The following is a 24,475-nucleotide window of genomic DNA, read 5'->3' as shown; positions in this document are numbered from 1 at the left end:
TGCCCATCCCTGTACTATAGCCACGAAGGCTGGCTGAGTGTAAACTATACTTCCTTCCCAGATTCCTTTCCAACCTGGAAGATGAATTTATACAATCATTGAGCCAAATCCTACCTGCTTTTCTCAATAAATAGTTGTATGGAAGCCAGTTGGACTGCTCCCCTAGGAAGGCTGTGCTCCCTAAAGTGGAGAGAGCATTTCTCAGTAGTCTCAGCATCAAGGTGACAAACCCCGACATCCTGAATCCTAGCAAGTTCAGCTTAGTCGTCCTCCTTTCCAAGGCTGATAAATTTAATTCTGTGGACTTTCCTTTCCTGTGGTATCTCAGATGAAGCCATAGAAATGTTGTCACTGTTCACTGTCCATAGACCTCAGTAGCATCATACTGCTTTGTAAAGAGCTGGAGTTTGCCAAAATGTCATTGACAAAAGTGTCCCCTGTCCTATGCTGTTGTGAGGCTTGCTATGTATCCCTTGTCTGGCTGGTTACTGCCCTTCTGTGCCGCAGAGCGACTTGTATGGTTTGTGACGTGCATTTAGATCCTGACAGGCATGACAGAGATTTAAATTACAGCAAATAAAAAAGGCATTATGGAAATTAAAATTATTTTCTAAACTGTGTTCAGAATACAGGACCAAGGGTAAGAACCTTTAATGTAGATAGAGATGTAATTTAAGGAGGCAGAAATTCTACCAATCTAATGTTGAGGTGTGGCTGCTACTGTAGCTTAGTATTCACATGTCATTTCAATGTGCTATGTTTGTAATTTACTTCTAGGAGGAGATTGTGCCACACTCCTGAAGAATATTGGAGCTCTACCAGTTGATATGGCCAGGATGTATTTTGCAGAGACAGTGCTGGCGCTGGAGTACCTACACAATTATGGCATTGTCCACCGTGACCTAAAACCTGACAAGTATGTTTTGAACCTTTCAGGTTCAAATATGTAGTTGTAGATCTCCGTGATAAAAGTATAATTACCAAGGAAAGCATTGGATGTTATAGGCAAATAGCCAGTCTTGTCTCATTTATTTAGTCTTTTCAAGACTAAGTTTATAATGTTGTTTTTTTGATAGGTTCTACTTCTTGTTTTCGGATGTCAATCTGTGCTAACATCATTAAAGAGTAATTCGCCCTGCCATGATGCACATTAATAAGCATTCACAGATTCCAAGGCCAGAAGGGATCATTGTGGTCATCTAGTCTTACCTCCTGTATAGCACAGGCCAGAGAACTCCCCCAAAATAACTCCTAGAGCAGAGCTTTTAGAAAAAACATCCAGTCTTGATTTAAAAATTGTGAGTGATGGAAAATCCACCGCAACCCTTGGTAAACTGTTCCAATGATTAATTACTCTCACGGTTAAAAAATTATGCCTTATTTCCAGACTGAATTTGTCTAGCTTCAACTTCTCACCATTGGATCATGTTACACCTTTCTATGATATCTGTTCCCCATGTAGGTACTTATAGACTGTAATCAAGTCACCCCTTAACCTTCTCTTTGTTAAAATAAATAGACTGAGCTCCTTGTCTCTTTCACTGTAAGGCAGGTTTTCTAATCTTTTAATCACTCTGGTGGCTCTTCTCTGAACCCTCTCCAATTTATCAACATCCTTCTTGAATTGTGGGCACCAGAAGTGGACCCAGTGTTCAAGCAGTGGTCACTCCAGTGCCAAATACAGAAGTGAAGTAACCTCTCTACTCCTACTTGAAAATCCCACTTATGCATCCCAGGATCTCATTAGCCCTTTTGGCCATGGCGTCATGCTTGGGAGCTCATGTTCAGCTGATTATAGACTTCTAGGATGGAGACTAGCACAACTGATAGAGAGCTTTAAACTAGGAATTTAGGGGAGATGGTTGGGAGATGTCCAGATAATCTCCACGCTGGATTTTAGCATTGAGAGGGAAGAAGACGAAGTAAGGAAGGATACAGCCGTGGGTAGGAGAATGTATATAAGGAGCGAGGGCAGTGTGGATACTAGTCTAATAGGTTATACTGGCTGTAGAATGACTGTGCCTAATAGGGTACAAAATGTGAGCGAGGCCAAACAGCAAAAATTAAGATGTTTGTACACCAATGCGAGGAGCCTAGGTAACAAAATGGAGGAACTAGAGCTACTGATGCAGGAAGTGAAACCTGATATTATAGGGATAACAGAAACATGGTGGAATAGTAGTCATGACTAGACTACAGGTATTGAAGGGTATGTGCTGTTTAGGAAAGACAGAAATAAAGGTAAAGGTGGTGGAGTAGCATTGTATATCAATGATGAAGTAGAATGTAAAGAAATAAGAAGCGATGCAATGGATAAGACAGAGTCCGTCTGAGCAAAAATTACATTGGGGAAGAAAACTAGTAGAGCCTCCCCTATGATAGTGCTTGGGGTGTGCTATAGACCACCGGGATCTAATTTGGATATGGATAGAGCCCTTTTTAATGTTTTTAATAAAGTAAATACTAATGGAAACTGCATGATCATGAAAAGAAAAGGAGTACTTGTGGCACATCAGAGACTAACAAATTTATTAGAGCATAAGCTTTCGTGAGCTACAGCTCAGATCACGAAAGCTTATGCTCTAATAAATTTGTTAGTCTCTAAGGTGCCACAAGTACTCCTTTTCTTTTTGCGAATACAGACTAACACGGCTGCTACTCTGAAACCTGCATGATCATGGGAGACTTTAACTTCCCAGATATAGACTAGAGGACCAGTGCTAGTAATAAATAATAGGGCTGAGATTTTCCTAGATGCGATAGCTGATGGATTTCTTCATCAAGTAGTTGCTGAACCGACTAGAGGGGATGCCATTTTAGATTTGGTTTTGGTGAGTAGTGAGGACCTCATAGAAGAAATGGTTGTAGGGGATAATCTTGGTTCAAGTGCTAATTCAGTTCAGACTGAACGGAAGGATTAACAAAAATAAATCTGCAACTAGGGTTTTTGATTTCAAAAGGGCCGACTTTCAAAAATTAAGGAAATTAGTTAGGGAAGTGGATTGGACTGAAGAACTTATGGATCTAAAGGAGGCTTGGGATTACTTTAAATCAAAGCTGCAGAAGCTATCGGAAGCCTGTATCCCAAGAAAGGGGAAAAAATTCATAGGCAGAAGTTGTAGACCAAGCTGGATGAACAAGCATCTTAGAGAGGTGATTAAGAAGAAGCAGAAAGCATACAGGGAGTGGAAGATGGGAGGGATCAGCAAGGAAAGCTACCTTATTGAGGTCAGAACATGTAGGGATAAAGTGAGACAGGCTGAAAGTCAAGTAGAGTTGGACCTTGCAAAGGGAATTAAAACCAATAGTAAAAGGTTCTATAGCCATATAAATAAGAAGAAAACTAAGAAAGAAGTGGGGCCGCTAAACACTGAGGATGGAGGGAGGTTAAGGATAATCTAGGCATGGCCCAATATCTAAACAAATACTTTGCCTCAGCCTTTAATAAGGCTAAAGAGGATCTTAGGGATAATGGTAGCATGACTAATGGGAATGAGGATATGGAGGTAGATATTACGATATCTGTGGTAGAAGTGAAACTCAAACAGCTTAATGGGACTAAATCGGGGGGCCCAGATAGTCTTCATCCAAGAATATTAAAGGAATTGGCACCTGAAATTGCAAGCCCATTAGCAAGAATTTTTAATGAATCTATAAACTCGGGAGTTGTACCCTATGATTGGAGAATTGCTAATATAGTTCCTATTTTTAAGAAAGGGAAAAAAAGTGATCCGGGTAACTACAGGCCTGTTAGTTTGACATCTGTAGTATGCAAGGTCCTGGAAAAAATTTTGAAGGAGAAAATAGTTAAGGACATTGAAGTCAATGGTAAATGGGACAAAATACAACATGGTTTTACAAAAGGTAGATTGTGCCAAACCAACCTGATCTCCTTTTTTGAGAAAGTAACAGATTTTTTAGACAAAGGAATCTGATCTACAGGGGATCTGATTTACCTAGATTTCAGTAAGGCGTTTGATACCGTGCCACATGGGGAATTATTAGTTAAATTGGAAAAGATGGGGATCAATATGAACATCGAAAGGTGGATAAGGAATTGGTTAAAGGGGAGACTACAACGGGTCCTACTGAAAGGCGAACTGTGAGGCTGGAGGGAGGTTACTAGTGGAGTTCCTCAGGGATCGGTTTTGGGACCAATCTTATTTAATCTTTTTATTACTGACCTTGGCACAAAAAGTGGGAGTGTGCTAATAAAGTTTGCAGATGATACAAAGCTGGGAGGTATTGCCAATTCAGAGAAGGACCGGGATATCATACAGGAGGATCTGGATGACTTTGTAAACTGGAGTAATAGTAATAGGATGAAATTTAATAGTGAGAAGTGTAAGGTTATGCATTTAGGGATTAATAACAAGAATTTTAGTGATAAGCTGGGGACGCATCAATTAGAAGTAACTGAGGATGAGAAGGACCTTGGAATATTGGTTGATCATAGGATGACTATGAGCTGCCAATGTGATATGGCTGTGAAAAAAGCTAATGCTGTTTTGGGATGCATCAAGAGAGGTATTTCCAGTAGGGATAAGGAGGTTTTAGTACCATTATACAAGGCACTAGTGAGATCTCACCTAGAATACTGTGTGCAGTTCTGGTCTCCCATGTTTAAAAAGGATGAATTCAAACTGGAGCAGGTACAGTGAAGGGCTACTTGGATGATCCGAGGAATGGAAAACTTGTCTTATGAAAGGAGACTCAAGGAGCTTGGCTTGTTTAGCCTAACTAAAAGAAGGTTGAGGGGAGATATGATTGCTCTCTATAAATATATCGGAGGGATAAATAACGGAGAGGGAGAGGAATTATTTAAGATCAGTACCAATGTGGACACAAGAACAAATGGGTATAAACTGGCCACCAGGAAGTTTAAACTTGAAATTAGACGAAGGTTTCTAACCATCAGAGGAGTGAAGTTTTGGAATAGCCTTCCAAGGGAAGCAGTGGGGGCAAAAGATCTATCTGGCTTTAAGATTAAACTCGATAAGTTTATAGAGGAGATGGTATGATGGAAAAATGTGATTTTGGTAATTGATCTTTAAATATTCAGGGTAAATAGGCCTAATCCCCTGAGATGGAATATTAGATGGGTGGGATTTGAGTTACCCAGGAAAGAATTTTCTGTAGTATCTGGCTGGTGAATCTTGCCCATATGCTCAGGGTTTAGCTGATCGCCATATTTGGGTCGGGAAGGAATTTTCCTCCAGGGCAGATTGGAAGAGGCCCTGAAGGTTTTTCGCCTTCCTCTGTAGCATGGGGCAGGGGTCACTTGAGGGAGGATTCTCTGCTCCTTGAAGTCTTTAAACCACGATTTGAGGACTTCAATAGCTCAGACATAGGTGAGGTTTTTCGTAGGAGTGGGTGGGTGAGATTCTGTGACCTGTATTGTGCAGGGGGTTGGACTAGATGATCAGAATGGTCCCTTTTGACCTTAGTATCTATGAATCCACCATGACCCTCAATTCTTTTTCAGAGTCGCTGCTTCCCAGAACATGTCCTGAATTTAGCTCAATAATCACTTGTATGTTCTAAGCTGTTCCTATGGCATATTTAGAAGGTGCATCAAAAACAAACAGATCTCTCTGCCCTGTTTCAGCAAAAATCTCTCAAATCCTAACAGCAGGTACGAAAGTTGACAAAAACCCATCGTTTTAGGGATGTTGGATTGAAAGCCAGAACAGCATTTAATCTTAAGAGTCTTATTAGAGCAGTTAAGCATGGAAAGAATGATATCTTACAATAACATTCTATTCAAATGAGAGGGAGAAGTTCGATGTGGTAATATCTTTTATTGGACCCACTTCTGTTGGTGGAAAGGAAAAGCTTTCTAGCTACAAAGAGCTTCCTCTGGTCTCTGCAGCTGTATGTAGTGATCAGAGGTTTGTAATAGGTGAGTCCTCTGGGGATGACGTTTTGTTTCTTGAATCTGCTCAGAAAATGTCGCTGTTCAGTCTGACTCCCTTCTTCATCTTGTGAAGTTTCCATTCGGACCAATATGGCTACAGCATTGCAAACATTCTATTCAGAGGTCTGTCTGAACCCTGTTATTGCATTAGTCCAATCTGAAAGCAGTCTGATTTCCCAGCAGTCTTGGTCTTGTTCATGATGTTCAGTTGCATATAAGTGGGGGAATGCACAGGATCACCAAGCGCCATATATCTATCAGACATTTTGCTAGATAATGCAATAACGTTACATTGTGATTATTTTCTGAAACTATAGCAGTGAATATGGAATTATTTTCTTTCCTCTTTTTCCCAGTCTTCTGATAACATCCATGGGTCACATTAAACTAACAGATTTCGGACTCTCTAAAATTGGGCTAATGAGTCTCACAACTAATCTGTATGAGGGACACATTGAGAAAGATGCAAGAGAGTTCCTGGATAAGCAGGTAAGCTGCAAAGTGTTTTTCTAAAAAATTACAGCTTTGAATCAGTGAATCTCCGCAGCATTTCGCAGACTTTTCTTTTTCAGTGTATAGACTGAGAGTGTTTAATGCTGTTTGCAATAAGAAAAGATTTTGTGACCTGAAATTGCAGACAGAGGTAACTTGATGATCACGGTTCAGATAGATACACCACTGTATGGGGAGTGATGTAAGTGCTGAATACAGTTAAACTAATGAAACTATAAACTTAAAAGCTGAACCTGCAATTATCTCCTTGAAAGTGCATGCTCCTAGATGTATGGGTTGGGGCCCTTTGTGACAGAATCAAAGGATTTGTAGAACTCCCTGACACTATGGTATGTGTTGAATGATGAAGAGACGAGACTTGAATCACAAGGTTTTCATACTAATGTTCTTTAGCAGAATTTTACCTTCATTTTTGGAAAGATGCACTTCTAGCCCTTAGTTTGGGATTTCAAAGTTCTGTTCTAAATTGCACCGAAGCTATGGGTGGAAAATTGGGCAATTCGTATAAATGCTGAATTTTGACAGGTTATGCAAGTTTATCTAGTCTGACTGTCACTAACTTAGGAATATTTCCATGTGGCAAGGGATATGTTAATGACAAAAATCACTACCTGCTCCAGCTGAGGCAGTGGAAAAAGAATTAGGTAGAAGGAAGCTGGCTTCCAAATATGGTAGTCACTCTCTTACCACTTCAAAAGTTATTTCTTCTCCCTTGGTATCCTGCTGTTAATTGATTTATCTCATTAGACTGACCTAACACTTGGTAAAGCAACCCACATCCTTTCATATATTTATAGGTGCTCCTGTATCTTTTACTTCATACATCTGATGAAGTGGGTTCTAGCACATGAAAGCTTATGCCTAAATAAATTTGTTAGTCTCTAAGGTGCCACAAAGACTCCTCTCTTTTTTTTTTTTTTTTTTTTTTTTTTGGTGTAAATTAACAGTTTCCTTTGTCTGTCCATCTTCAGGTATGTGGGACTCCAGAATACATTGCCCCGGAAGTCATCTTGCGACAGGGTTATGGAAAGCCTGTGGATTGGTGGGCCATGGGAGTTATCCTGTATGAGTTTTTAGTTGGCTGTGTCCCTTTCTTTGGTGACACACCAGAAGAATTGTTTGGACAAGTAATCAGTGGTATGTTTGTTTGTTCTGTCTCTGGAGGGGTTACATTTAGCAGCTTACTATGAGAGAGTATGAAAAAATTGAAATCTGCTGTAATTTAGTGAAGAAAGGCTACGTAAGAAGCAAAGTTAATTGTTTAGTATTAGAATTAGTTTGATACTCCCTTTTTGGTAAATCACTACACTTGCTAAAAGCTCTTAACTTGCTTAACATACACCAAATGTAATCTGTATATATGTCTGTAAACTCTGGCAATATGCATAGTGCAGGGAGAAACCCAGCTTATAAAAAAAAAAATTAGTGATGTGGGGAATGGAAAGAGATGTGTTTGCATTTGAAAAGAGCAAGCCGATTAGCAGGCCAAGGTTCTATTTTGTTGTTGGTTATCCCGTGTAGACACAAAGGATAGGGCTCATTAGTCAATTGCTACACAAATGTAATAAAAATAACTTATAAAAAGCAACAAAGTACATCAATAAACACTGTTGTATTAAATACCTTCATGCCTTTGGTAGTGAAAGTTTTTGTCCTTTGGCCCATGGTTAGAGCTGGGCAAATGCTGTAGAAAATTGATTGATTCTGTTTTTATTAATTGATTTGCTTGTGTTCACTTTCCATGAGTATTCAAGTGAAAAGGATTAAATATTCTCTCAAACATTCTCTCAAATGTTCACCGTGAATTCACCGTGAATTTTAAGCAAATATTTGTGGAAAGTGAATTTCAGGATTTGCAAGAAGCAAGAGCTAAAATGATTGATAAAATTGTTACTCAAAATGTGTAGGCATGAGATACAGCTGCACCATAGTATTTCTTTGTCTTGCCATAAAAGATCATTATTTCATATATATTAAGGTTCTTACAGTTTTGTTCCAACAATTAATGTTTGCACTGACAGCAGCTATGGTTAATATTGAATTTATATGCATTTTGGAAAATATCAGTGCTTGAATTATATTAAGTACTCATGCAGCTGAATGCAAACCCATTCAACTAATACTGTGGTACAGCATACTACTTCCTATTGTATAAAAATGTTTGTGGATTTCATGACTTGCCTTTTTCAAATTGCTTTTATCTCCTTAGATGAAATTGCCTGGCCAGAAGGGGATGATGCATTACCACCAGATGCACAGGACCTCACATCTAAACTTCTCTGTCAAAACCCTCTGGAAAGACTGGGAACAGGTACAGGCGTATTCTTGCAAAAAGACTAACCAGAAGCAATAAAAGAAGCTGCAGTCCAAGGGAAGTTGCTACACTGTTGTGAAATGCTGGCTTTGTGCTGTGAAATAGTATGTATTGAGTTTAGCGATGGTCTAACAACTTCCTGTCCCTGGGGATAGCGTTATCAGAATCAGTGAGAAATCTGCATGTGACAGAAAAATGTCAGTTTTGGAGGGTTAAAGAAGAAAAGGTGTCTGCTGACCAATCTGACTCACTGTAAATATCACAGCATAACCTCACTAGACAGCTATTTTGACTGTTCCAGTTCAGCCTTTGTCAGGGATTTGTGTCTCAATCGGAATATTGTTTAAACAGATTTTGCATGAAATTCTCTTTGGCAAGGACAGTGACCCTCCAGTTTGATGAGCACTTGTGAGTGTAACAAAATTACAGCTTTTCCCTTTAGCGGTGCGCACACTGCTGTGTAATTCCCTAAAATCCAAGAACCTGAAGTTCCTGGGAAAAGTAGAGTGCTTAAGACTATCTGTAAGCAATGTATGGTGAGATTTAAGCCTTTGCAATTTAGGACTTTCCCTTTTAAGATTTTAGGGAACCATTGATGCATTCAGCTAACTTCCACATGACACTCCAGTCTCAATAATTCCTGCCTGACCTGCAGCCTCATGGCGCAGTTCCTCTTTTTCACTAACTTTTTGTGTTTGGTTTGGTTTGGTTTCGCATTTCATTTGAAATTAGTAATTTATATGTAGCCTCTAGAAAATGCAATTACAGAACAATTTTAAAGTGTACCCTTGTGGCTGGGTGGCTCAAGAATCAGTCATGTGAAGTGAAGCCTTTCATATCAAGAGAGATCACCAGCTCAAATCCAGACCCCACAGGTGGTGAATGAAAGTCATCGCCACTATAAGGGTGTTGTGTTTTGTTGTATGTAAAATGCATAGATGGGTTTATTTCCATTGCTGGTGGACAGATTCTGTTCCACTAAAACCACCACCACAGTGGGCGTCTTTGCTCTCAGCTTATTTTTCTTTTCTCATACCAGGCCTTTTCTGTGGACAAATCTGATACCTTTTATGAGCAGTGATTTCACTTAAAATGTCCATACCCCAGCAGGCAAATGATCCTTTCATATTTTTTCTTTCTCAGTGTTCAAGCTCCAGAGTTTAACAACAAAGATCGTGATTCAAGAAGATATTTTTAAACACATGCCTAATTTTAATACTTTTGAATTCAATGGAACGACTCATATCTTTAAGTGCCTTGCAGAATTAGGGTCAAAAACAGTGCACATACACTTGATGTGAACAAGATCGCATTTAAAGGTTTTTCATTAATTTGTTCTCACTCTTGAGACTTACACTGCAGAACTATACTGGAGATGCTGCTTTCCAGCCAATGTAGGCATGTGTTGTGCTTAAATTAAGGGGAGTAAATCGTGCAGTTTTTATCTGTTATCACAACATTGGCAAAGAACTCAAGTTTAGTTTCTTGTGATTCTCAGAAAATACGTGTTAGATGAGCGTACTTCCATATTTTCTCCTATGCCTTGAGAATTTTTTGACATATGAGAGCAATGTTAGAAAAAATATTCTCCTTTCAGGTAGTGCCTTTGAGGTGAAACAGCACCGGTTCTTTAAAGATCTGGACTGGAATGGATTACTTCGACAGAAAGCAGAATTTATTCCACAGCTGGAATCTGAGGATGACACTAGCTACTTTGACAGTAAGGAAGAAGAGCTTCTGACTCAGCCTGAGTTGTATCATCTTTAATGTGGGCCATATTTCTTATGTATAGTTAATTTTTATTTTGTCAATTGCTTAATGAAAATCATTATCACCGGCTTAATAAAATATATTTGATTGATATTCTGTAAAAAGTACTATATTGAGTCCCAAGAGAGGAGTTTGTTTGGACCTGAATCAGAATTGCATGAAAATTATTCCATGCTTCGTTGGTATTGGTGGCCTAGTTGTATCCCATTTTTGGCCGCAGTGTTCTCAGAAGAGCCCTGGAAATTCTTTACTTCATTCATAGAGGTATTTAGCTGTGTGTAACTTTTTTTTTTTTTTTTTTTTTTTGTGGTTCTCCCTTCTTTCTGTTCACATGAACATCACTGTGCTGGGTTATGTTAAAATGATTGCTGTGATCAAGCACATCAGATGCGATGACTCTTCTAGTCCATGTGCATGTTTCCACGCTACAGTTTTGGGTGATATTAGTTTTTAACTCGTATTTGACTCATACGTTGGAAGGAAAAATCCTTTGAATTTGTAAAGGAATTATTACAATAATTTTCACAGTGAGAGAGACCTTACTGTGGTGATGCTGGTTGAAATACTGTAGTTAGTTAGAGCTTGGCTCTCTAGTGCAGTGGGGTGATCACGTTAGACCTCTAGTGCTTTGGTTCTGGGACAGTGATGGTGGGATACGGTGCAGGGACACTGAGCTCAATCCCCGTGGGTAGAAGTGCCTTTTTATTTTCTAGCAATCCCCAGTTGACAAGCTCTGCGGACAGCAACAAATGTCCAAGCATGCTTAACTGGATAGAGGGGATGCCATGGAATGAGTCTCTGTTGGGGAGAATTCTCATGTCATAAAGGATCTTTATATGGTCACCAGAAAACTGAGATGGCATTCCTATCATAAGCACTACTAGTTTACTAAGGTTTATAACTCCTGAAAGAAATCCTTTCTGGCTGATGCAATGCAGCAAATGTGGCTCAGCCTGGGGATCTTTTTTTTTTTTTTTTTTTTTCCAAATTATAAAAATGTATATTAGGCTGGTTTAGAATTGTATGGTCGCAGAGCTCAAATACATTTTGGGAGGCATTTTAGATGTTTTCACTCAAAAATAGCTATGTTTACTAGGCAATTGCCAATTTTTTAAGGAAGTCTAATCACTTGCAGTTGCAGGTGGAAGAAGAGGAATAGTTTTTAAGTAAATGTATTACAAAATGAAGGCTTGCACATGTGCAGAATGAACTTTGCACAATGCTAAATCCACGAAATAGCAAGACAGAGTAAACTGCATTCCCATTTCCTTTAATATAACTGTTTGTGTTAGTAAGCACTAAGCTTAGTATGAAGTGAACTGTAGCTCACAAAAGCTTATGCTCTAATAAGTTTGTTAGTCTCTAAGGTGCCACAAGTACTCCTTTTCTTAGAATTTATGGTTTCCAAAATCTATATTTTATATATATAATATTCATTCTATATTCTCTGCTGAGGATCAGTCAGTTTTACAGTGTAATATATCTGAGGTGTTATAAACACTAAGCAAACAAGAATAGAGTGTAGTATATGTTTAAAGGAATAGGAAGAGCAAAATGGTGTGTATATTTGAAGTCTATTTGCACACATGCACAGCTTTACTGAAGATATTCTTCAGGATCAAAAATACTCAAAGCTCTACAACAGGCAACCTTTGCAGCTAGACAAATAGGAATTGCTATGTGCAAACTGATCCTGTGAGCATCAGTTATTGTTTGATGTACTTTCTAGAAAGTACAAAGGGCATGGGCTCTCTAGGTGCTGGTTAATTATACTACAGTTTGTGTCCTTGTTCATAGCTCGTTCTGAACGGTACCAGCACCTAGATTCAGAAGATGATGAAGACACAAATGATGATGATCATGTAGCAATTAGGCAGTTCTCATCTTGCTCACCACGGTTCAGTAAGGTAAGGGCATACTGGTTTGTTTAAAATTATATTCTTATTGAGATTTTTCTGTTAGTCATAAGTTGCCCTTTAAAAAAAAATGTTCAGATAACATGAAGGGGCCACATAGTCTTTATCACTCATTGAATTTAGGCATTTTAGACAAACTACTGCAGTAAAGACAGCTGACACAAACCATGGTGCACTGTCCTTTTTATCTTCAATAATGGACTCTGTACACATGGTAGTACTGCAACGTTTATCCTAGGTTGCCCTGAAATAACAGGTGGAGTTCAAGAGGTCTCAAAATAGGTCTACTATTGATATTAAATAAAAACCCAAGTCCATTTTGTGAAGGGTTCCACAGGCGGTCCAAATGCTGTTTCATCATGAATGTAAACAGACCTGAACTTGTTCTAAACACAAAGACCTCTTCCGTCCTTCCTTGGTGGTCCTGTTCAACAAAAAAAACTTCAAAAACAGACTCCAACGAGAGACTGCTGAATTGGAATTAATTTGCAAACTGGATACAATTAACTTAGGCTTGAATAAAGACTGGGAGTGGATGGGTCATTACACAAAGTAAAACTATTTCCCCATGTTTATTCCCCTCCCCCCGCTGGTCTCAGACATTCTTGTCAACTGCTCGAAATGGCCCACCTTGATTATCACTACAAAAGGTTTTTTCCTCCCCGCTCTCCTGCTGCTAATAGCTCACCTTACCTGATCACTCTCCTTATGGTGTGTATGGTAACACCCATTGTTTTATATTCTCTGTGTATATAAATCTCCCCACTGTGTTTTGCACTGCATGCATCTGATGAAGTGGGCTGTAGCCCACGAAAGTTTATGCTCAAATAAATTTGTTAGTCTCTAAGGTGCCACAAATCCTCCTTTTCTTTTTGCGGATACAGACTAATATGGCTGCTACTCTGAAACCATACAGTACCCCTGTATCATAGCATCATAGAAATGTAGGGCTGGAAGAGACCTCGAGAAGTTATCACGTCCAGCGCCATGCACTGAGGCAGGACCAAGTAAAGTTAGACCACCCCTGGCAAGTTTTTGTTCCACCTGTTCTTAAAAACCTCCAGTGATGGGGATTCCCTTGGAAGTCTGTTCCAAAACTTAACTACCCTTGTAGTTAGAACGTTTTTCTTAATAGCTAACCTAAATCTCCCTTGCTGCAGATAAAGCCCATTACTACTTGTCCTACCTTCAGTAGACATGGAGAACAGTTCATCACTGTCCTCTTTTAACAGTGAAAGAGAGTATCTCGCTGTCCTATTTGAAAGTGCCTTGAGGGTTGTAATATTATCCAGTCTTCTCTGTGGTCCTGGCTCAGGTATCACAATGGTTTTAACTAGCATTAACTTCAGTGCGGTTGCTTCTTGTTTACACCACTATAAGTAAGACTAAAATTGGACCTGAGAATTAGTTGGGACCTTGAACAGGTTTTTACAAATCCTTAAGTCTTGATTTCTTTTTCCACCATATCCCCCTGTTATGAACAGCAGTTAATCAGTTTGGCTGCAACTTCTGTTCAGTATTTTTGACACAAGCAGAGAAAGTCCACTGCAATACATTTATGTTTAAATTTAGAAAATGCTACATCTGTAGAATGGGAAGAATAAAAAGCTCTTTATATTTTGAAAAGTTTGTCTGACAATTTAGCCAAATTATTAATAGTTTTCTTGTTGGTGTGCTGCATTTTTAATAACAGCATTTTTATTAATCTCTTCTTACGAAAATCAGGCCCACAATCAAATACAGTTTTAAAAGCCGTAAAAGGGAGTTTTGGTTAATTGTTTAATTATTTAAAATATCACTGTACAGCAGAGAGACGCACATTGGTTGAGCTGTGAGCAGAACAGCAAATTCCGTAAAGAGGGCGAGACTCTTTTGTTTGAAAAGGTTTAGTAAACTTGGGGCAATGTTGATAGAATCAAAATAATGAAATGAGGTCAGCAGCAGGATGCTAATGGCAGAGTTGAGTTTGTGTGGTAAGATGTTAAGATCTAGATGTCAGCCTTGAGCTTTCAGTGCTTTGTGGAGCCTGTTTAAGCAACTTCTTTAAAATTTTCATATAAAAATGGCCTTTGTAGCATCACAACCAAATATCTGAGTGCACGTATTACAGCAGAAGGACATATCTGACAGTTCCAAATCTTGCCTCTTCCCTTCTCCCTGGTGTACGTTGCCTGAGCATATCACATCTGTATTGGGTCCTGCATTAGCTAATCAGAGAACATTGCCAAGTTCAGGTTTTAAACCAAGCTTCCATTCTGGGAGAGAAATACCTTTTGATTAGATAAGGACTTGCAGGACTGTTTACTACATGCTTCATACAGATGGATCTTAAGTGCTCTTGCTGTATGCAGGTGTACAGCAGTATGGAACGTCTTTCCATCCATGAAGAGAGGAAAACACCACCAACTAAGCGCAGTCTCAGTGAGGAAAAAGATGATCGGCTAGACAGCCTCAGTGGTCTGAAAAGTCGGGACCGCAGCTGGGTGATTGGCTCTCCTGAAATGTGAGTTTATTAGACTTGTACTTTTTATTTAACCACAAAGAAGGCTTTTTTTCCCCCGTCTACTTTGACATCAGAAACTCTTACAGCTGCAATTCAGTGTAAAATCTCTGTACTACTTAAAAGCATCTCATTAAGTTCTAACATTATGTAAGCTTACAGCGAATATTTAAAATAAAGCAAAAGGTATTCTGCTCGTAAGCAAAGCTTCCTTCCTGAGAATGGAGTATCAGAGATGGGCCTGAACCAAAATTCCCAATCCAAACGTCTCTGAACCTCCAGGGGTTCAAAATCTAGTTCTCCTCACATTCTCTCCTGCCACACATTAGAAAAATATTGGTCTTTCCACAGTGCTGAATACAAGAAATAATTGTGTCCTGTCATCTCTGTTAGCAAAACGTAATAATACTCAGAAAATAGAAATCCAGAACACCTCCCTTGTGCCCAGAGTGATTGGAATAATTGTTGGATTCAGCTTAATGGAGAAAATAACTACACAAGTTATAGAATGGGGGATCATACGCTAAAACATGGTGTCATATGGATGCATTTAATGTGGTTGTGATCTAGAATGTCTTTTCTACATGACACCTTTACTAAGAACACTTGATAGATTACATGTGTAACTAATATAAACTGAAAATAAGTCTAAAAAAGAAAAAAGAGCAGGTAAAAGCATGAGATGATAGGTACAAGTGTTTGCATTTCTTTGCCCTGTTATAGGTAATAACAATTGTTGTAATAATTTGTGTCACCTTCATTGCATTGTATTTTGTTTGATTTTGTACTTATCTTAAAAAGTTAATAATGGAAAATAATCCAGATCTGAATTTTGCAAATACCCAACTTTTAATGGTCCAAACAACAACCCTAAACCCAAGCCTCTTCCCTAGCTCACCTCCCAATTACCCAAATAGGGAGGCTTGAACCCAGAATCCTATTGTTTTGGCTTGAGTTTGCTTATTATTTCTGTGCTTGTATACCAGTAACAATCACTTGTCCTTCGGCATTATGAATTATCACAGCCCAGTGACCTGGTCATGCTTTTTCTCTCAGACTGCGTAAGCGCTTGTCCGTGTCTGAATCCTCACACACAGAGAGTGACTCCAGTCCACCTCTTACTGTTCGGCGGCGTTGTTCGGGGCTTCTCGACATGCCCCGGTTTGCCATCTCAGCTGAGGAAGAAGGACTTGCCCCCAAAAAGCAACAGCCCGATGGAACGTTACTATCTACAGTACAGTCGCGCGAGGGGCTCCCCCTGCCAATTCCAGAACAACCTGTGGAGCGAGAGCTGCATTTAGATGAGGACGGGCCAACAACACCCTCATCAACCATCAGCAACATCAGCAGCTCAACCCTGACAGGTATGCACTTGGTGGGATGGGATCACTGCCATCAAGAAGTCGAGAGGAGGCTGAGACTGAGAACCAGTGGAGTAGGGGGAAGCAGATGATGGGAGAGGTAAGACAGATCAGAGAAGGAGCCAGAGTGTGTGGAAGAGAAGTGGGACTGAGGGGAAAACAAGGAACAGCTGGTGGGGAGGGGATTGAGATGGAGAGTAAAGAGGGATGGGACTGGGATGAGAAGCCAGAGAAGTGGAGAATGAGATTGGCTAGGGTGAGGAGAATGGGACTGGGACAAGGAGCCTGGGGAGGGGAAGAGACAGGACTGGGAGAGAGACTGGTTGGAGGGGACAGGGCAGAATGGGTCAAACTTAGAGGAAATTGGCAGAAGAATCTGTGCCCACTAGAGAACACTCCCTTCCAGAGCCTAGAATATAACCAAGAATTCTCAGAGTCACCACTCCTCTGTTGTGAGCAAATATCTTTGAAATCCACTGGCAAAGTGTCCCATACCCCTCTAATGGTGATCCACATAGAGGATGACAACCTACTACTGCTATCAGTTACTCCGTTAGCTCAAGTAACAGAGGTCTGTGCAGTGGATCTAAAAGTACCAACCCTGCTGAGGACCCTTGGGGATGTTAATATGATGTCACAAAACGGAGTTTGTTTTTTCAGCTTGCTTTATTAAAAACCTTGCAAATTACCTACCAAAAAACTGTTAAAAGAACCTTGTTAAAGCTGCAAAGTCAAGCACTCAAAAGATAGAAAATGGCAGAATTAAGATTGCCTGTGCAACCTTAATTTGGCTCCCTTGTGCATTTGCATTATAACAGTCTTTAATTACATGATCACATACTGTATTTTCCACAGGGCCCCTGACTCATACAGTGCACAGGACAGACCTGCTGTGGGGATGAATCAGGGTTGTGTAGTGAAGGAGACTATTATTTGTAGACCCCTGCTTCATTTGTTGCAGAAGCTGGAAGGTGTGGAGTGAATGAGGCAGGGAACTGCAGGAAGAGAAAAACCAGTATCATGGTCATAGATGAATACTGCCCTGGAAAACTGGACTTTATCCCTGGATTTAATCCCAGAGTTCCTATGAGATGGCAGTCCAATTGCTTAAACCAAACGTTTCCCTAATGGTCACTTACTGTGTTGTTCCTCCTTTTCTGGGTGCTGACTTGAGACCCAGGGTCTGATTTGCAGAAGTGCTGTGCTCACAGTAGCAACTGAAGTCTGTGCTTTCAACATATGAAATGCTATACAATGCTAAGTGCTCTGAAAAATTAGCTCACCTATGCCTCAATTTGGCCAGTCATAATGAGTGGATACCTTTGACCTTAATTATTCTGTGCCTCAGTTCTCATCTGTAGAATGGGGATAATAACCCCCCATGTCTCCCAGGAGTGGTTTGTGACCACCATTATAGTGATGGGCACTATAGAGAAGCCCAGGAGGAAATTAATAATTCTGTCCTCAGAGAAGGGTTTGAACAGTGTTAGTAAGACAGGCCTGGGACCATACATTGAACAAAGAAGATAAAATAAAATATTGAATACCTGCTCACTACGTGAGCACCATCCATTCTGTACACGGAATGAGGCAAGGTCTTGTGGAAAAAATAGTGTGTCATCATGTAACTAGACCAGTAGTTCTCAACCTGTGGCCCATGGGCTGCTTGTGGCTCAATCACCACACAGCTGCAGCCCATGTGACAGCCTCAGGGCCAGACAGGTAGCATGTATGTTGTGTGTATGTGGCCCACATAACAGAGAAGCTGCATATGCGGCCCACAATGGTAAATAGATTGAGAACCACTGAATTAGACGGTACAATCATAATGCATACACACAAGAGGGCTGAAAGGTTGCACAAGTATTTCCTAATTTTTGAGTTCTTGACTTTGCAATGTTAATTAAATTCTTCTAATGTAATTTTTGTGCCTCCCTCTGTCCCAAAGCATCTGCTTCCAGCCTGTGTCGGAAGACAAGATACTGGGCTAGATGGACCACGGGTCTGACCCAGTATGGCCGTCCTTCTGTAAATAGCATAAAGCCTAGTTCAGTTGTTGCAGCCTTTAAGGTTGACCATTCTTGCTGATAATAAAAATGAGAGTACTTTCTCAAACCTCCTCTGGTTGTTTGCCATATAAACAATTCTATTTAAATGGCTTACTACTTTAAAACTGTGCTATAGAGTTAGGCTTCATCTAACTTTATTACTGCAGCAACTTGGTTTCAAGAACTGGCTTTCCAACAAAAGAAAAACAGGTAATTCTCAGTATACAGAAGAATGCCAGTGGTTATAAATTTCTGTAAATAAGAACTCAAGCCCTGGGCTTGCTTCTGAAGAAAATTCGCTGTTGGACTACATGTAAACATGACTTTGATGTCATATATTTTGCCTGTGGGGGAATATGCTGTTAGGAATTCCCTGTGGTTCTAATTGACTTTAATTTAAACTGTAGCTGGGAGCACTACAGATTTCTCTGATCAGCGCATTCGTAGCAATAGTTATGAAGGTCCAGATTTTATCACTCCAAAAGCCATCAGCGACTTGGCAGTGCGGCGGGCACGGCACCGGTTGCTCTCTGGGGAATCGGGGGAGAAACGTAGCTCGAGACCTATCAACAAAGTGATTAAATCAGCATCAGCTACAGCCCTCTCCCTTCTGATTCCTTCAGGTAAGAAATAAACCACATTTAGATATTGTAAAAATGTGAATGCCTTGAACAAAAGACGTGCAGACAGGACCTCTATGTTTTTCTGCTCCTGCCAATAAAGATATTGTTCCTGAAGGAAGAGGAATTGGGACTCCTGCATATTTGCCACTTGCATGGAAAATGAGTGTTATTTTGCTGAAGACAGAGATGTACTTGTGATCTTGTGACTACAGATACCATAAATGACAGCCGTGTCTCATTGTCTCGATAACAGCTTCTTTTGTTTAAATTGGCTCCAAGAACTTTGGCTGGTCTCTAGACAAGGATGCAGCAAGAATATCTATTAAAATTACAGACAAAACAAGTTTAACCCTTTTGCTGCTACTTCTCTACACCTGATATCCCTAACGTTTTGTTGAAATCAAGCATATCTGGCGCATTCAGTTTCCAGGAATGTTCAGATGAGAGGGTTGAATACATTTAAGTAAGTTAGTACCAAACGGTGTGTGTATATAGAGATATGGATATATCTTTATAATTTTTGGCACCAGATTGTGGCAATTGTTAGAAGCCTCTGTCAAACAGGGTAGAAAGGGCCATGGTTCAGACGACATCTCTCTCCGGGAGGAATTCTTGCTTTGTGCCCACTACCTTCCACCTCCCCTTTGTAGAGCTCAAGGCCTTACTGGAAGTCCCAGGGACTCGCTTGTTCCTGCCTAGTAAGAGACCAGGAACGTCCCTGCAATTTGCAGCCCAACATCCTGGGAGAGCAATACCGGCTATAATGTCTCTGTTGGAACCCAGGAGGCAGATAGAAGATTGATATTTGGCTCCATTGTGGTGACTTGCATTTCATTTCCTGTCATCTGAGGATTGGTTAGTTTTCTAACTACCATCTCCCTCATGAAATTCTCTAAAATGTTTATTTCATTATCCAGCGGAGGCCCCGACAGAACTGTTCTCATCTGTCAGGTAAATACATACTAGATGGCTCAGCAGGTGTTTCTTAATGGTCACTTTGTGGCAGTTTTTCCTAGATGAATACAGGAGTTGTGCATTCAGTTCATATTTTTGTATATGTTTTGTAATGTAAATTATTTTATCAGCTTATCTAAGTATAGTAAGACTATTTTGATACATTTGATACACTAATAATATTAGTTACAACTGTAATAGTTTTTAGCCAATAGGCCAGTTGAATCACACCCATGGTAAGAGGGGAGCTGGGTTTTGCAGCTGCTTGTTAGTAATATAATTTTTAAATCATTACAATAATCCTGCATTAGCTACTTCCTACTTGTAAACATTTTGCTCCTTCTGTATTAAAAATCCCACAACTTCCTTGAGCCAGTTGTAGTCCAACCTCATATCAAATTTCATTTTTAAAACCCAGGTTGGTTTTGAGTTACATTGGGTAGACAAAAAGAAAAGGAGTACTTGTGGCACCTTAGAGACTAACAAATTTATTAGAGCATAAGCTTTCGTGAGCTACAGCTCACTTCATCGGATGCATTTGGTGGAAAATACAGAGGGGAGATTTCAGAGTAGCAGCCGTGTTAGTCTGTATTCGCAAAAAGAAAAGGAGTACTTGTGGCACCTTAGAGACTAACAAATTTATTAGAGCATAAGCTTTCGTGAGCTACAGCTCACTTCATCCGATGAAGCTCACGAAAGCTTATGCTCTAATAAATTTGTTAGTCTCTAAGGTGCCACAAGTACTCCTTTTCTTTTAGAGGGGAGATTGATATACACACACAGAGAACATGAAACAATGGGTTTTTTCCTACAACTACAATACCCTCCTGCTGAAGTGAAGAAACAGATTGACAGAACCAGAAGATTACCCAGAAGTCACCTACTACAGGACAGGCCCAACAAAGAAAATAACAGAACGCCACTAGCCATCACCTTCAGCCCCCAACTAAAACCTCTCCAATGCGTCATCGAGGATCTACAACCTATCCTGAAGGACGACCCATCACTCTCACAGATCTTGGGAGATAGGCCAGTCCTTGCTTACAGACAGCCCCCCAATCTGAAGCAAATACTCACTAGCAACCACACACCACACAACAGAACCACTAACCCAGGAACCTATCCTTGCAACAAAGCCCGTTGCCAACTCTATCTACATATCTATTCAGGGGATACCATCGTAGGGCCTAATCACATCAGCCACACTATCAGAGGCTCCTTCACCTGCGCATCTACCAATGTGATATATGCCATCATGTGCCAGCAATGCCCCTCTGCCATGTGCATTGGTCAAACTGGACAGTCTCTACGTAAAAGAATGAATGGACACAAATCAGACATCAAGAATTATAACATTCAAAAACCAGTTGGAGAACACTTCAGTCTCTCCGGTCACTCGATTACAGACCTGAGAGTGGCTATCCTTCAACAAAAAAGCTTCAAAAACAGACTCCAACGAGAGACTGCTGAATTGGAATTAATTTGCAAACTGGATACAATTAACTTAGGCTTGAATAGAGACTGGGAATGGATGAGTCATTACACAAAGTAAAACTAGTTCCCCATGTTATTTCTCCCCCCCACACCACCCCCCACTGTTCCTCAGATATTCTTGTTAACTGCTGGAAATAGCCTACCTTACTTGTCACCATGAAAGGTTTTCCTCCTTCCCCCCCTGCTGCTGGTGATGGCTTATCTTAAGTGAGCTGTAGCTCATGAAAGCTTATGCTCTAATAAATTTGTTAGTCTCTAAGGTGCCACAAGTACTCCTTTTCTTTCTCCTTACAGTGTGTATGATAAAACCCATTGTTTCATGTTCTCTGTATGTGTATATCAATCTCTCCTCTGTTTTTTCCACCAAATGCATCTGATGAAGTGAGCTGTAGCTCACGAAAGCTTATGCTCTAATAAATTTGTTAGTCTCTAAGGTGCTACAAGTACTCCTTTTCTTTTTGCGAATACAGACTAACACGGCTGCTACTCTGAAACCTGTCATTGGGTAGACAAAGTGACCCACACCATGTTTACTACTTATTTGAACAGTGTATTCTCTAATCTAGAAACTGCTATCCCATATATATAAAAGCATGTATCTATATAAAATATTGTAAAAGAAATCTTTGGTAGACTGAAACTGTATACTCCAGGATTCTGCCTGGAGCAAATATTTATGGCTGAGTAATGAAATCCCTGAAAATAGCTTTTCAAAATGGACACATTGACCCAGCTGTAATTCCTAGATGACAAACAACAGTGCTGTACTAAGTACATAATAAGAACTCGCTTTTTTTGTAAACTGCACTGATTTTGACCTTTCAGAGCACTTATTAATTAAAAAGACTGCAGGAAATGAACCTTGATACATTTGATACTAAAGGGATTTTTAATGCTGCTTTCACTAGCTTTATAAAAACATAAGGGAAGATTTCATTTTCTATTAGAATTTTAACAGGAGTTATATTTCCCTTTGAAGGTCAGGCTTTCTAATTTGCACTCCTTTGTATCATCACTGTAGATCACCACACTTGCTCCCCATTGGCTAGTCCAATGTCACCTCATTCTCTGTCCTCCAACCCATCTTCAAGGGACTCCTCACCAAGCCGAGACTTTTCTCCTGCTATCACAAACCCAAAACCACCAATCATAATCCATCGGGCTGGAAAGAAATATGGCTTTACCCTTCGTGCTATTCGAGTCTACATGGGGGATAGTGACGTCTACGCTGTGCATCACATGGTCTGGGTAAGTGACTGACTGTTTTTCTAATAAGAATGCTCTTAAGGGCTGGGAATTCTTTCTTTCCAGATTGCAGGTTTAATCTATAAACTGTCCTTTGCTGCCATGTATCCCCTCTCCTAATTCAGACCCCCAGGAGTCTTTTGACAGACAATCTTTAAAAACCCCTGGGGCTTTTAATCAGGAGCAGTCCGACCCTATCACAAAAATCACAACAGCTTTTTCCACCACTGGTAACATAGGTCTGCCTCGTTTTACCAGAAGTGCATATATTAAAGCATGTGTCTTTGTGCAAGTCCTCTTGCTCTCTATTGGGGTTGTCACATGAGGGTCAATTATAGCTAATTCATCCTGAGTTGTGTAAGCAGTGATAGTTTGCTTCAGATCAACCCAGTCTGCTGGAATTTTCAAGACAGCCACTGGGAGTTGATTACATGCCTTAAATCATCAGTGCCTTTACATTGATTGTCCATCGATTTGGCATTCAATTTAGCTATGTGTTATGCCAAGTGATCTTACTGTCTGCTTCTCCATATCTCTCTTCCTTCCCCTTACAAATATATGATCTGTGTGATCTTTCTTTGGCAATGTATATGACTGTTAACCATAATCGTATTCCCCAAAATGATGTATATTATTTAAAATGCACTGTTTTAGAATTATAAGAGAGGGTGGAGGGCAATGGTTTCTTAATATCCTTCTATATCAGTGTTTTGGAGACCTCATTAGGAGAGCCAGTCTTTGTATGTGGTGATCATTATTTTTTTACTTAATGAGCAGCATAAAACAATCTGGAACTGGATTTTTCTCATAGTGATGATAGCTTCCCTTGAAAAATTCTGTATTTATTAGCACTGTGGCTTGCAACCTCTTCAGTCCATGTTGAAGAGAAAGCTGCTGCAACAAAGTTATGCCTCACCTTAAGGTTACAAAAAGAAAAGGAGTACCCGTGGCACCTTAGAGACTAATTTGTTAGTCTCTAAGGTGCCACGGGTACTCCTTTTCTTTTTGCGAATACAGACTAACACGGCTGCTACTCTGAAACCTGTCATTACTTAAGGTTACAGGTCCCTATTTTAAGGTGGGGATGGCAGAATCACCAATGGGGGGAAAAACCTTATGGGACGATTAGGGTGTCACCATTTAGAGGAAGTACTGTGCTAAAGGATGGGAGGTGGGAAAATAATTTGTTTGGAGTCAGATGCATGATATGTACAATCTCAATGACTGGAAACTCGGCTGACAGGAGAATGAGGCTATAAGACTTTTTAGTCAGCTTCCAAGATACGTGCTCCAGGATGTTTAATTCTGAAGCTCAGTGGGCTTAATTTTCTTTATATTTATACGGATATCAAGAATATTCAGAGTGATAATTAATGATGACCAAAAATTTACAAGGACACTTAACCTCATGGTTCAAGGCTTAAGCCAATTTCTAACTCTTAGAGATCAGGATGAGACCTGTGGGGTGCAGATTATCCCACATCTACTATTGTGGGGTTCTTACATCTTCCTATGAAGCATCTAGTATTGGTCACTGTTAGAGATAGGATCCTGGATTGGATGGACGTCAGGTCTGGTCCAGTCTCGCTATTCCCGTGTTCCTGTGTATTTTCAAGTAAGTCATTTCCCTGTCATTGGCAGCATGTGGAAGAAGGAGGTCCTGCTAATGAAGCAGGTCTGCGGGAAGGTGATCTGATAACCCATGTCAATGGAGAGTCTGTCCATGGACTGGTGCATACTGAAGTGGTGGAACTGATCCTGAAGGTAGGGCTGGAACATGCTTGTATTACAGAATGTGGACAGTATATACCTAAAAACTG

General features: G+C 40.1%; 1 protein-coding gene across 5 annotated transcripts in view; it reads left to right on the top strand.

Annotated features, from left to right (window-relative positions):
* Window positions 1-24,475, top strand: part of MAST2 (microtubule associated serine/threonine kinase 2) — a 401,769-nt gene that overhangs the window by 368,546 nt on the left and 8,748 nt on the right. For all 5 annotated transcript variants that reach the window (XM_043491345.1, XM_038412329.2, XM_043491346.1 and 2 more), the window contains 11 exons: window positions 778-916; window positions 6,274-6,406; window positions 7,402-7,567; window positions 8,640-8,741; window positions 10,342-10,464; window positions 12,312-12,421; window positions 14,782-14,933; window positions 15,987-16,294; window positions 18,747-18,962; window positions 22,432-22,658; window positions 24,297-24,419. In XM_043491345.1, the coding sequence (XP_043347280.1) occupies window positions 778-916; window positions 6,274-6,406; window positions 7,402-7,567; window positions 8,640-8,741; window positions 10,342-10,464; window positions 12,312-12,421; window positions 14,782-14,933; window positions 15,987-16,294; window positions 18,747-18,962; window positions 22,432-22,658; window positions 24,297-24,419 (1,799 nt within the window). The remainder of the gene's footprint in view (window positions 1-777; window positions 917-6,273; window positions 6,407-7,401; window positions 7,568-8,639; window positions 8,742-10,341; window positions 10,465-12,311; window positions 12,422-14,781; window positions 14,934-15,986; window positions 16,295-18,746; window positions 18,963-22,431; window positions 22,659-24,296; window positions 24,420-24,475) is intronic.

This window comes from Dermochelys coriacea, chromosome 8 (assembly GCF_009764565.3).
Source record: "Dermochelys coriacea isolate rDerCor1 chromosome 8, rDerCor1.pri.v4, whole genome shotgun sequence".
Taxonomy (NCBI): Eukaryota; Metazoa; Chordata; order Testudines; family Dermochelyidae; genus Dermochelys; species Dermochelys coriacea.
Note: the sequence above shows the minus strand (reverse complement) of the source record. Positions and strands in the feature narration are given on the sequence as shown.